This window comes from Dromiciops gliroides, chromosome 2 (genome assembly GCF_019393635.1).
Source record: "Dromiciops gliroides isolate mDroGli1 chromosome 2, mDroGli1.pri, whole genome shotgun sequence".
Taxonomy (NCBI): Eukaryota; Metazoa; Chordata; class Mammalia; order Microbiotheria; family Microbiotheriidae; genus Dromiciops; species Dromiciops gliroides.
This window is the reverse complement of record NC_057862.1, coordinates 261009130-261022192: the sequence shown is the minus strand read 5'-3', so window position 1 is coordinate 261022192 and position 13063 is coordinate 261009130. Positions and strand designations below refer to the sequence as shown.

Genomic DNA, 13063 nt, shown 5'->3' with positions numbered 1-13063 from the left:
AACAATACCACCCTCCTGTGAAGAAGCTGGCTGTTTTAAACACCTGTATGGCTCTGGCTTTAAAGATATAGTGTGGCCTAGATGGGTAGAGTCCTGATCTTGGTGTCAGAAAACTTTGGTTCCTATTTATTGCAGCTTCGGATCCTGAGAGGGTAAATATCACAGACCTTGGAATGAGAGAATCTGATATTAAATCCCATTTCCAAGGTTGTCACTTACCTCCTTGAGTTTCAGTCTCTCCATCTGCAAAATGAGGGGACTGGACTAGAGAAGTTCCTCCAGTTCTAGGTCTGTGGTAGACGAATTAATGCACTTCCTATGGTCCCCTCCTTTCTCCCCCCCCCCCAATTAGTATGTTCCCTCCACCATTAGGTTGTTGTGGGTATCTATAATATGTTTGGGTTTTTTTAATGTATAAGGTATTTTATTTTTTCAGTTACATGTAAAGATAGTTCTCAACTTTTGTTTATACAAACTTTACAATTTCAGATTTTTCTCCCTCCCTCCCCTCCCTCCCCTAGATAGCAGGTAATCTGATATAGGTTATATCTATATATACATATACATATACATATATATATACACACACACATATATATATATATACACACAATAACATTAATCCTATTTCTGCATTAATCCTGTTACAAGAGAAAAAATCAGAGCAGTGATGCAAAACCTCAAAATAGAAAAAAAAAACAACAGCACCCAAAACAAAAGAAATAGTATGGTTCAATCAGCATCTATACTCCACAGTTCTTTTTTTTTTTTTCTTGGATTTGGAGATCCTCTTCTATCATGAGTTCCCTGGAACTCTTCTGTACCATTGCATTGGTGAGAAGAATATAGTAGGTCACACAGTAGGTCAACACTCAATGTTGATGATACTGTGTACAATGTTCTTCTGGTTCTGCTCATCTCACTCATCATCAGCTCATGTAAGATCCTCCAGGTTTCTCTGAACTCCTCCTGCTCATCATTTCTTACAGCACAATAGTATTCCATTGTATTCATATACCACAACTTGTCCAGCCATTCCCCAATTGATGGGCACCCCCCAACTTCCAATTCCTTGCTACCACGTAAAGAGCAGCTATAAATATTTTTGTACATGTGGGTCCCTTTCCCCCTTCCATGATTTCTTTGGGAAAAAGACCTAAAAGTGGAATTGCTGGGTCAAAGGGTATGCACAGCTTTATCGCCCTTTGGGCATAATTCCAAATTGCTCTCCAGAATGGTTGGATCAGTTCACAGCTCCACCAACAATGCATTAGTGTTCCAATTTTCCCACAGCTTCTCCAACATTTATTATCTTCCTTTTTTGTCATTTTAGCCAATCTGATAGGTGTCAGGTGGTACCTCAGAGTTGTTTTAATTTGCATCTCTCTAATCAATAGTGATTTAGAGCATTTTTTCATATGGGAATAGATAGCTTTGGATTCTTCATCAGAAAACTGCCTGTTCATATCCTTTGATCATTTCTCAATTGGGGAATGACTTGGATTCTTATAAATTTGATTTAATTCCCTATATATTTTAGAGATGAGGCCTTTATCAGAAGCACTGGCCTCAAAAATTGTTTCCCAGCTTTCTGCCTCCCTTCCAATTTTGGATGCATTGCTTCTGTTTGTACAAAAATTTTTTAATTTAATATAATCAAAATCATCCATTTTGCTATAATATGTTTTTTAAGGTGCAGGAAAAAGGACACAGGTATTTTGATAGTTCATAATATTACCTGAAAACTCAAAAGTTCACCTGTTACTAACTGATTCATCACTTTTGGAAAAATCCCACATGTTGTCATCAGTTTTCTTCCTAATTCTAACAAATGCAGTGTTGTATAGGAGCTGAGCCTGTCTCGTTTCCTGTTTTTCAAAATACAAAAGGGGATAAGCAGAAAACTGAAGTAAGTCCCCAGATATTGATGGGACTGAGATGGCTTCTTACCCACACACTTCCCGCCCCCCACCCCTCCGCCCCCCTGCCATGATTGGCTTTAACATAGCAACTGGACAGAATGTTGGAGAACTTGGTTCTCCTTGGTTGTTAAGCCAGTTTCCTGGGTAACAATGCTTCCCTTCCCAGGAATGAAACTGCAATGTAGGCTGTTGACTATTCTTCCTAAAGCAAGTGTAAGCAATACCTATTAGTTAAAAATAGTAATACTGCAGGGAGCTGTGGTGTGGGAACTGTTTATAGTTCTGAAGAGAGCTTCTCTTGATCCCAACCCCTCCTTGTCTTCTCCAGAAAACTGCCTCTACTGTCATCCTTATACTTCCACTAATCTCTCATTCCATCTCTATCTCTTGGTGCCTTCCTTGCACCTACAAACATGCCCAAATCTCCTCCATCCTTTAAAAAACCCTCACCTGATCCAGCCATCCCTTCTTTCATTCTATATCTTTCCTTCCCTTCTTAGCCAAACTCCTTGGAAAAAGGTGCTTTCACTTCCTCTCCTCTTACTCTCTTCTTACCACTCTGCAACCTGGCTTCCTACCTCATCATTCAATTGGAACTGTCAAATGATTTCTTACTTGGCAAATTAATGTCCTTTTCTCGGCCATCATGCTTGACCTCCTCCTGGACACTCTCTCTAGGTTTTTGTGGCACTGCTCTTTCCTGGCTCTCCTGCCATCTGATTATTCCTCATTCTCCCATTTGGATGCCCACTAACTGTGCCCTAGTGTCTTCTCCTGAATTCCAGTCACACATCACCATCTGCCTTTTGGATATCTCAGACTGAATGTTCCCATAGGCATGCCAAAACAAAACTCATCTTTCCTTTCAAAAGCTTTCCTCTTCCCAACTTCCCTATTATTCTTTTGTTTTATTTTGTTTTGGTTTTTGTTTGTTTGTGGGGCATTGAGGGTTAAGTGACTTGCCCAGGGTCACACAGCTAGTAAGTGTCAAGTGTCTGAGGCCGGATTTGAACTCAGGTACTCCTGAATCCGGTGTTTTGTCCACTGCACCACCTAGCTGCTCCCTCCCTATTACTCTTAAGAGTACCAACATCTTCCCAGTCACCCAGACTTAGCTCAACACCACCCTTGACCCTTCCTTTTCATTCACAGAATATGCATATCCAATTCATTGCCAAATCACATTGATGTTCTAAAGGTAGCAGCTACACCATCTCTCCTATATGTCCTCTTCTCTCCACTCATAGCCACCACCCTAGTTCAGGCCATCATTGCCTCTTGCCTGAACTGTTATACCAGCCTTTGGTTTCTAAGCCTCGAGTTCCTCCCCATTCCAATCCATCCTCTATTCACCTACCAAAGTGATTTTTCTAAAGCACTAATGTCACACACATATCACCTAGTCTCTTTCTCTTACCTTGAAGATCAATTATTATTTTTTTTTTGTGGGGCAATGGGGGGTTAAGTGACTTGCCCAAGGTCACACAGCTAGTAAGTGTCAAGTGTCTGAGGACAGATTTGAACTCAGGTCCTCCTGAATCCAGGGCTGGTGCTTTATCCACTGCACCACCCAGCTGTCCCAGGAAGATCAATTATAAACTCTTCTGCTTGGCATCCAAAGCCTTTCATAGCCTGGCTCCAGTCTTCAAATGCCTTCTATACATCTGATGAGCCAGCAACACTGGCCTGCCTACTGTTCCTCACACAGCACTGCTTCCTTTCTCTGTGCCTTTGCAATGGTTGTGCCTCATGCTTGGGGTGCTCTCCCTCCTGACCTCTGCCTCAGTGTCCTTGGCTTCCTTCAAGATATGTCCCAAACCCTCCTGGATGCAGGAGGCTGGTGCCCTCCGCTATCAGCCTCCCTTCCCTTCTCAGATTACCCTCTACCTCCTTGGCATATATCTCGAGTATACCTGGTTATTTTTTATATTTGTCTCCTCCTTTCGAATGTGAGCTTGGGGGTAGGTATAGTCTTGGCCTTTCTCTGTGTCTCTAGCACAATGCTGTACACACACTAAGTGCTTCATAAGGGCTTATGAACTGCTTGTCTTCTGTATTTTCTTACCATATGATTTAATTGGGAGTTAGAAAGAAATTCGGAAGTCATCTGGTTCAGTCCCATCGTTTTTCAGCGGCAAACACCAAGGCCAGGTAAAATTAAGGAACTGGGGGCAGCTAGGTGGCGCAGTGAATAGAGCACCGGCCTTGCATTCAGGAGGATCTGAGTTCAAATCCGGCCTCAAACACTTAACACTTACTAGCTGTGTGACCCTGGGCAAGTCACTTAACCCTAGTTGCCTCACCAAAAAAAATTTTTTTTAAATTAAGGAACTGACCCAGCAAAGCTGGGATTTGAACCCTAGTTTTCTGACCCCAAATTCATTACTCTTTCTATTATGCCACACTATTTCCCTCATGCTCTTCTCCTAAGGGTTTTTTGGGAGGTGGGGCGGTAAGGAGAAGAGAGAGAAATGTCACAAGCAGAATGATGGGGGAAATTGAGGCCTAGAGAGGCCGCATGATTTGCCAAATTACACAAAAATGGAGGTAGCAGTGGCTTTAGATTTAGAGCTGGAAGGGAACCATGGATGTTGCCTCTGCTAATCCTCTCATTTGTTGTAAAGGAGAAAACTGAAGCCCCCACAGGGTAAGTGACTTCCCAAAAGTCACCCCGTGAGTGGCAGAGAAGGCTGTATCAAGAAATGACTATGATGTCAAAAGATAAAAGGCACCAGCAAAATGTTGATTTTTTTTCAAAAAGAGAAGGGAGTGAAGTAACAGTAAGAGGGGATAAAAGCCCTGTGTCTGTGTCCTGTTTTGCCATTTATTTTCAAATATTTTCAAATCTGTTCTTTTTTCTTTTTCTAGATATGGAGTCCTTACAAGCAGCCAGGTTGTACTGGAGACCTTGACGGTCGAATTGAAGACGATTCCCGCTGTCTCTATACCCATGAAGAATATATCAGCCTCGTGTTGAACAGTGGGAGTGGGTTGTCCCACGACTATGCCAATCAGTCAGTCCAAGAAGACCCTCGGATGATGGCTTTCTTTGACTCCCTCGTACGCCGGGAGATTGAGGGCTGGAGCTCAGATTCAGATAGTGACCTCAGTGAGAGTACCATCCTACAGCTGCATGCAGGGGTCAGTGAGCGTTCAGGCTACAGTGACTCTGAGTCCTCAGCCTCCCTGCATCATTCTCCACCACCCATGGCCGATGAGTCAGCTGATACTGCCTACCACCTGGGATCCCTCCGAGCTACCGCAGTAGCATCCCCTCCACCCTCTTCATGTGAAGATGTAGCCTCCCGACAACAGCGTCTGTCTGCCTTGCGGAGGTACCAAGACAAGCGCTTATTGGCCCTCTCCAATGAGTCAGATTCAGATGAGAATGCTTGTGAGGCTGAACTGGATACTGACCTTTTCCCCCGACCCAGATCACCTAGCCCTGAAGAGAATGAGTCTAGTAGTTCCAGCAGCAGCAGCAGCACTGAGGATGAGGAGGAGCTAAATGAGCGGCGCACTTCTACCCGTCAGAGGAATGCTATGAGGCGGCGGCAAAAGCCACCACGAGAGGATAGGCCCAGTGCCCCAGCAAAGCATGCTGGTACCTACATTGGAGAAGATAACTATGACTACCCACAGATCAAAGTGGATGATCTCTCTTCCTCACCAGCCTCCTCCCCAGAACGTAGTGCCTCCAACTTGGAGATTCACCCCGGACGGGCATCGCCATCTTCTGACATGGAGTCAGTCGAGCGGAAAATCTACAAAGCTTACAAATGGCTCCACTACTCCTACATCTCCTATTCAACTGGTAAAGATGAAGAGACTTCCTTAGGGGTTGGGGAGACAGATGAGGGGAAACCTGGGACAAGTGAGAAAAGCAACCCTACCCCTTCTTCCAGTAAAAGTGGTTTGAGTGTAGCTTCTCCCCAAGGCAACCAGGATCTTCCCTCCGAAGGCCAAGGCAGGGAAGCTTTGAAAGAAGGCAGTCCTACCACAAATTCTAGTAATGGCCAAGGCTGTGATCGTGACAACCACCCGTGTTCAGAGGAACAAGAAGGCACATCCCAGGACACCAATAATAGCAACTCTATTGAACACACTTTCGAGACCAAGAAGCTCAATGGAAAAGCCCTCTGCAAAGCCTTGAGCGACAGGTCTGAGGAGCAACCCTTGTCCACAGCTCCCAAAGGATCCTGCCTGGCTCTTAGTAGTGGATCCACTAGCTGTCCTAGGACCCAGACTGATGACAGTGAAGAGAGGAACCTTGAAACTGTCTGCCCCAACCACAACAATGGACACTTCCACACTCGACCCCTTCACCTCCACAACAATGGACAGAATTTGGGGGAGTCAGAGGCAGTCACCCACTCTTCCCCAGGACACTCGGATGCTGACAGTGACAACGTGCTCCTGCCTGGGGCACTCTTGCACAAAGACTGTGAGGACCACAGCACTGGTACGAAAGAGGACCCAATGGAATCTCACTTGCCAGACAGCAGAGGCACCCATGGACGAAGTGGGCTCAAAAGGCACCGAGGGGAATTGGAAGACACAGATTCAGAGAATTCCTGCTCAGAGAAGAAATTAAAAACATGATAAATACAAGAGGGGAAAAGGAGCCTGCAGAAAGAACCCTTATAAAAAAAGAAAAAACAAGAAAAAATCCTGTTTAGTAAATACAGAGGAAAAGGAAAAAAGTATTAAAGGCACATAGAGCCAGGGTCTAAAATGTTGTGTCTATGATGCTGCTCCATTCCATTCGGCGATGGGTCTAAGTGTTTGGCCAGTGGCTTGTGCTGTATAAAGAAAAAAAAAATCCAAGTGACTCCTTTATTAGTGAGACTTGAGCATAGTGTACCTGTGCAAGGTTCTGTTAAAGTAAATCCTTGTTGAGACATTTGACTTGTTCTTGTTGTGTGTGTGTGTGTGTGTGTGTGAGAGAGAGAGAGAGAAAGTGTGTGTGTGTGTATGTATATGTGTGCTCGCCTGCACACATACATGTGTGTTCAGCCTCTCTGCCTGGCTGTTGAGTGAGAATTTTCTTTGAGTTCTCCACTTGAAAGAATATATAGATGTATATTTTTTTGCCACCTCACTCTGTTTACACGTCATAGGTATTCTGGTCTTAATGAGGAGTAACTGCTACATTTAATCCTGCTTCAAGCAGGAATTGTAGAGATATGGCTCTTGGGTGGGCAGACTAGAGAGCTAACAGAAATAGTCCTTCAGCCCATTGACTGTGCTGATGAGAAGAGCATGGTTGCTTTCTTGAAAATTGTGAAGCCTTCCATGTTTTCTATATGTAGCACTTTTTTCATAAAGCACTTAATGTGGATGTATTTCATTAAAGCATTCTTCATGCTAATGAGAGGTTATGGGAAAGAATGGCCTTTTTCAGGTTCAGGGAGAGTACATGTTCCTAATAAACTTTGTCATTTTAAAGTTTGGTAATGCTGCAACACAGTTTTTATGAAGACATTAAGATGGAATTATATGTGGGTCATGCGCTGTAACCAGTTTGGTGCTAGTTTGTAGATCCCACTTGAACAAAAACCAGCAGGTGCTTTCTTGGCCCCATATATTATAGGCTAGACTTATGGGGGAAGAAAAATGACAGCTTTTAGGAGCTTTGCACTTTCACTACTAACATGAATTCTTATTAATGAGCAACTAAGCGCCATTCAAATGGAGGGGAGTATCTAGCTGAAAGAGAAGAGTGGTAATTTGTCATAAACCCCATTGGCCAGACCTGGTCTGATTTAAAACTCCCTCAGAATTGCTCATGATAGGAGCCATGATCCAGCTCCTGCACTGTAGTGTGCATCTGGAAGTATCAAGTTCCTGTTAAGTTGGGTATTATGAGGCAGAGAATGTAGGGAGATGAGTTGGTCATGAACTAATGTTCCTTAGCTAAAAGCTATCCTGCTTTGAAGTTCATGAAGAGAGAAGGGCAAAGACCAAATGACTCAGTGCTGCCATGTAGTGGTTAAGATCACCTGAGCACAGTGAATACTTGGTGTGCATTGGAACATAAAACATGGTTTTATAAGCCCAGTATAAGTCCATGAAACTGGACGATTGGGTTGCCTACACGGAGATCCATGAAGAGGCGAGGGAATCCAGCACGAATGAGGAGTGAAGGAAGAAAAGCAATACAGTTTCTGTTAGTCAGAAGGTGCTGGAAACTAGATCTGCCAATTAGTAGTTGACTTTCAAACCTGATGGTTTTCAGTATGCAAAGCATTTTCTTTTTTGCAAGGAGGCTTTAGGAGATCCAGATCTGAGTGACATCAGTTTGTTGAGGGGGATGGATGAGAAGGGTGTGATAGGGAGAAGAGGTCCAAAGTTTGTAGAAGAAAGATATTTGCCTAGATGGTAAGCCAGAAGAGAATGTCACCTTGCCAAGCTTTCCGTGGAGCTAAAGATACACACCTGGCATAGTGTGACACAACAACGTAGGTATGAAAACACCCTGGGGGAAATGAGAGGGGAGGAAGTATTTTCTATCAGCAGTGTGAATAACAGTGTGAAGGCCTCAAAATTGAGCAACTGTTATCTTACTTATTGGAAGGAGGGAAGAAAAGTTCTGTAACAATCATTAGAACTTTTTCAGATTTGTAATTGAGATGGCTTTCTGATTTGTCTTCTTTGATGATACACAGATCACTGTAAGTTCTGGTTTTACAAGCCCAAGTAATTTTAAGAATTTTGCTTTTGCAAAGTTTATTAAATTGAAATGGTGGGGCAGCTAGATGGCACAGTGGATAGAGCACTGGCCCTGGATTCAGGAGTACCTGAGATTAAATCCGACCTCAGAAACTTAACACTTACTAGCTGTGTGACCCTGGGCAAGTCACTTAACCCCAATTGTCCTGCCAAAAAAAAAAAAAAAAGTTGAAATGGTGGGTTTTTTTAACCCTTCATATACAAAAGATAATCATTCAGTGTGTGTTTCTCTGCCATCTCTCAGGTTTTCCCTATTTGGTTTTTCTTTGTAATGAGTTAGAAGAAGTCCAAGAAAGTCAATCATCCTGGAGAAGTAGGTTTGGGTTCCCTTGAAGAAAGCCAGTTTGGTAGTTTTTGTTCTTAATGCACAGAACTGTCACTTTCAGGTTCTTTAAGCCTTGCTCTAATCACCTTATCCCAGTCTCTGAAAGGAGAAAGGGAAGTTCACCCTGCTAATAGCTTTTTAGTATTCAGTCAAGAGAGATGAATTGTAATGGAATTGGACTTCAGTGACCTTGACCCTCCACTCTAGAGCTGTCCTCAGTATCCCAGATTTCAGTTTTTAAAAAGACATGATTCTTAAAATGACAGAACAAACACTTCCCAACAAATATACCCAAGAGCTCCCACCCTCTTACAAAGTACATTCCCATAGAAACCAATTTTTTGTTCTTTCAAAAGAAAAGAGGGCTGTGCACACTAACTTTGAGAGTATGGTTCCAACACTGACCGTCGGATTAGGCCTGAGTCTTATTGCCTCTCGTTGTCTTGAGATTTACATTGTTGTAGTCCTTATGTATAGTGTTTTTTTGGTTCTGCTTTCTTCTCTCTGCATCCCTTGCTAGAAGGGAATCTAAAAGAGGTCCTGCACCACTCTCCAAGGTTCCATTCTTCAAGAAAGCAATCCTGAAAATTTGGGATTCTTTCCAGAAATCCTTTTACAAAGTCACTGCAGGTTCAGGGCCATAGGAAACCAACTCTGGAGAAGATGTTATGACCACATTTACCCCCCAGAACACTTTGGTAATAATAAATATTTTTATGGCTAAGAAGAAGGCATAAAGTGATATTGAAGAACTGTTATTCATAGGTTTATAGCTTTGTTTTCTCCAAATTTTTTGTAAATTGCATCCTGTACATTCAAATGGCTAACACAAATGTCATTGAAAACTTTCCTCTTTTTAGCCACAATTATTTTCTGTTGGTTTTGCAAGTAATTCCTATCTCTCTAGTATAGTAAGTAAATGAGATACTAGATTGGCGTGAATGGTAATTACAACTGGTTTTGATTTAAAATATTTAACATGCTCAAAATTATTCCTGTTTTTGTATGGCAAAGTACCTTGCCTTTCTCTCTTGAAGTCCTGCCTCTTCTCACCCAGTAATAAACCCTTCTCATGTATGTACAAAAATAAACCTATTATCTATCCCCTAAGTAACTGCTCATGTATTTCCCTTCCTGGAAACTGAATTGCCCAAACACTCCCTTTCTTCCCATTTTTACTCTTACTTCAAGAACAGAGGAAGAGAGGAAGTAGTTCCAGCCAGGTGAAAGTTAGTAGCAGACTTGGTTTGCAATTAATGGCTAAGTACTGGGAGGAAAAAAGATCCTTGCACTCCATTTATTGCCAATTTAACTGTAACTTCTAGCCCTGAGACAAAGATCATCAAGAAGGAAAAATGTGGGGAGGAAGGTATGTCAATTTGATTTCCATTATCACTGAGACCAAGAGATAGGCACCAGTATGGCATCAGAAAAAAAAATACTGGATTTGAATTTAGAAGACCTGAGTTCAAATCTAAATATTTAGCCAATTGTTAGCTCATGCTTGCTCATCCTGGGACAATGTTAAATGAGTCAAGATTGAGCTTTTGACAATTTGAACTTGTATGAATGAAAAGTAAAAATGTTACTAAGACCTACTAAGTTGTAAAAAGAAAAGTGAGGAATGAGGTACTTGTGGTTATGCACAGAGGGCAAAAATGAATTTTCTTACCCCCTTTGAAACTAAAATAGATTTTTCTTTCTTTTTTTTTAGTGAGGCAATTGGGGTTAAGTAAGTGTTAAGTGTCTGAGGTCAGATTTGAACTCAGGTACTCCTGACTCCAGGGCCAGTGCTCTATCCACTGCGCCACCTAGCTGCCCCACTAAAATAGATTTTTAAAAGTCAAACGTAGGGCTTAGTTGTACTGTAAAAATGTCTGTCTGCAAGACGCAATAAAAAATGGAATCAGGAAAATAATACAATACAAAAGAAAAAATGAGGTACTAGATTACAACTCTAGGAGGCAATGGTGAACTATACAGTTATGCCCATATTACAGTTAAGTTGTGTGTAGCTATTTCTTCATGAAAACATCTCAATCCCAATCATTTGGGTGCCTCCCTTTACTGCCACCCCACCATGGAAACACCTTTTTATAATGGAAATAAAGAGGAAAAAAAGGGAGAATTAACTTCGCAGAAATTTGCTTTCCAGCCAACTTTGCAGGAATGCATCAGTTCCATGAGGTATGGGATATGTGTGAAGTAAATCTGCTAAAAATATACCTGTTGCAGATTGCTGTGTGATTGATACTTCAAGGACCCATGATGTCACTGGTGTATTGCACCTCCTCCACGGTGCAGTCCTGAAGTCAACCTAGTGATGACAATGTCTCTGAACTTAGACTAGTCCTCAAAAAAGCACACCTACAACCCATCAGTGATTTTGTACCCATTGGCTATCCAGCTAGGTAGAAGTTGATAACAATTACATTCTGATAGCATTCAGTACCCTAGCTTTTCAATCCCAGATTTCAATTTGTTAGAAGATATTATTTTTTAAAAAATACAGTGCATTTCAGTTTGATACAACAAATGCTCCCCCAACAAATACCCAGACAAATCTTCCTTACAAAATACATTCCCTCAACACAACTGATCCTTCAAGAAAGGAGGATTGTGTACATTAACTTTGGTGGTATGGTACCAAGATAAGATATCAGCGGAGGATTGGGTTTGTTCGTATGTAATATGTGGATTTTTTTTTCTCATTTACTTTAGATTTGTCTCATTGTAGTAATTATATAGCCGCTTCTAGAGGGCTCAGTGAATAAGAGTTCTGGGTATGGAGTCAGGAAGACTTGAGTTCAAATCCAGCCTCAGACAAATGACCCTGGACAAGTCACTCAGTTTGCCCTAATCCACTGGAGAAGGAAATGGCAAACCATTCCAATATCTTTGCCAAGAAAACCCCATGGACAATATGGTCCATGGGATTATGAAGGGTCAGATACAGCTGAATAAGAGACAACTGAACATATATGTTATTCTTTTATCTGTCTTTTGGGGGGGCAGGGCAATGCAGGTTAAGTGACTTGGCCAGGGTCACACAGCTAGTAAGTGTCAAGTGTCTGAGGTCAGATTTGAACTCGGGTCCTCCTGAATCCAGGGCTGGTGCTTTATCCACTGCACCACCTTGCTGCTCCCATATATGTTATTCTTTTGACTATGCTTTAAACCCTTTGTGTTGCTTGTCTAGAACCCAGTATCACCTCAAGGCCGTGCAGAGGTCATAGAGTAGGATGGTAGGATAGGTGTGATTCTTGGCAATTGAAATATAACTATCAAGAGTAAGATATATGTTCTTTTATTCTTATAGTTTCAGCTGTGAAAATTATTTTGTCTAAGCATCCATTCTGGTATGTGACTAAGTTTCACAGACTCCCACCTCACCTTTTTCACGTTTTTATAATTGATTTTTCTCTTCAAGTTTGTGGTATCTCCAAGCTTCCTCCCTAGCTTTACCATACTCCTGAAAGCAGTGTTCTTTAATCTTTTCTTTTCTTCCCAAGTATGGTGTAGTAGAAAGAGAACTGCAGTGGGAATTAGAAAACACAGGCTTTTTTCCAGGGTTTTTAACCAAAGGTTATCTTGACCTTTCTGGCCCTCATTTATTCATCTGAAATGAGGGAATAAGATTTTTATGATTCTTCCACTTCCTACTTTTTCTTCCTTTCATCCTACTACATCCTATCTGCTTCTTCAATCTTAAGCTGGCATTTGACCTTGAGGATAAAATAACTATCTAAATATTGGGTCCGCAGAATGTAAAAAGCACCATATAAGGTTGGTGAGGGAGAGAGTGTGGGCAGAGAGAGAGACAACCCAAATAATTAGACAATATGGACCTATCCTCAACTAGCTTAGTTTGTGGTCAGTCCCAGCTTAAAACTGATATGTGACCCCTCAGTTATCTTTTATCTTTGAGATCCCCTCCTAGCTTATACAGAAAAAGAAACCTTCACCTATGACATCAAGTCTAAAAGGGTGATAGTGCTGAATGTTTTGTGTTGGAAATAAACCTGACTTAGGGGAGCTGGCACAGCAAAGTTCTTTTTTCCTTTGGTACATGGATTCTATGATA

General features: G+C 41.9%; 1 protein-coding gene across 1 annotated transcript in view; it reads left to right on the top strand.

Moving 5' to 3' along the window:
- Window positions 1-6823, top strand: part of DCAF5 (DDB1 and CUL4 associated factor 5) — a 127020-nt gene extending 120197 nt beyond the window's left edge. Inside the window, 1 exon segment of the mRNA XM_043981405.1 lies at window positions 4791-6823. Within this exon segment, the coding sequence (XP_043837340.1) occupies window positions 4791-6524 (1734 nt within the window). The 3' untranslated portion in view covers window positions 6525-6823.
- Window positions 6824-13063: the final 6240 nt, after the last annotated feature.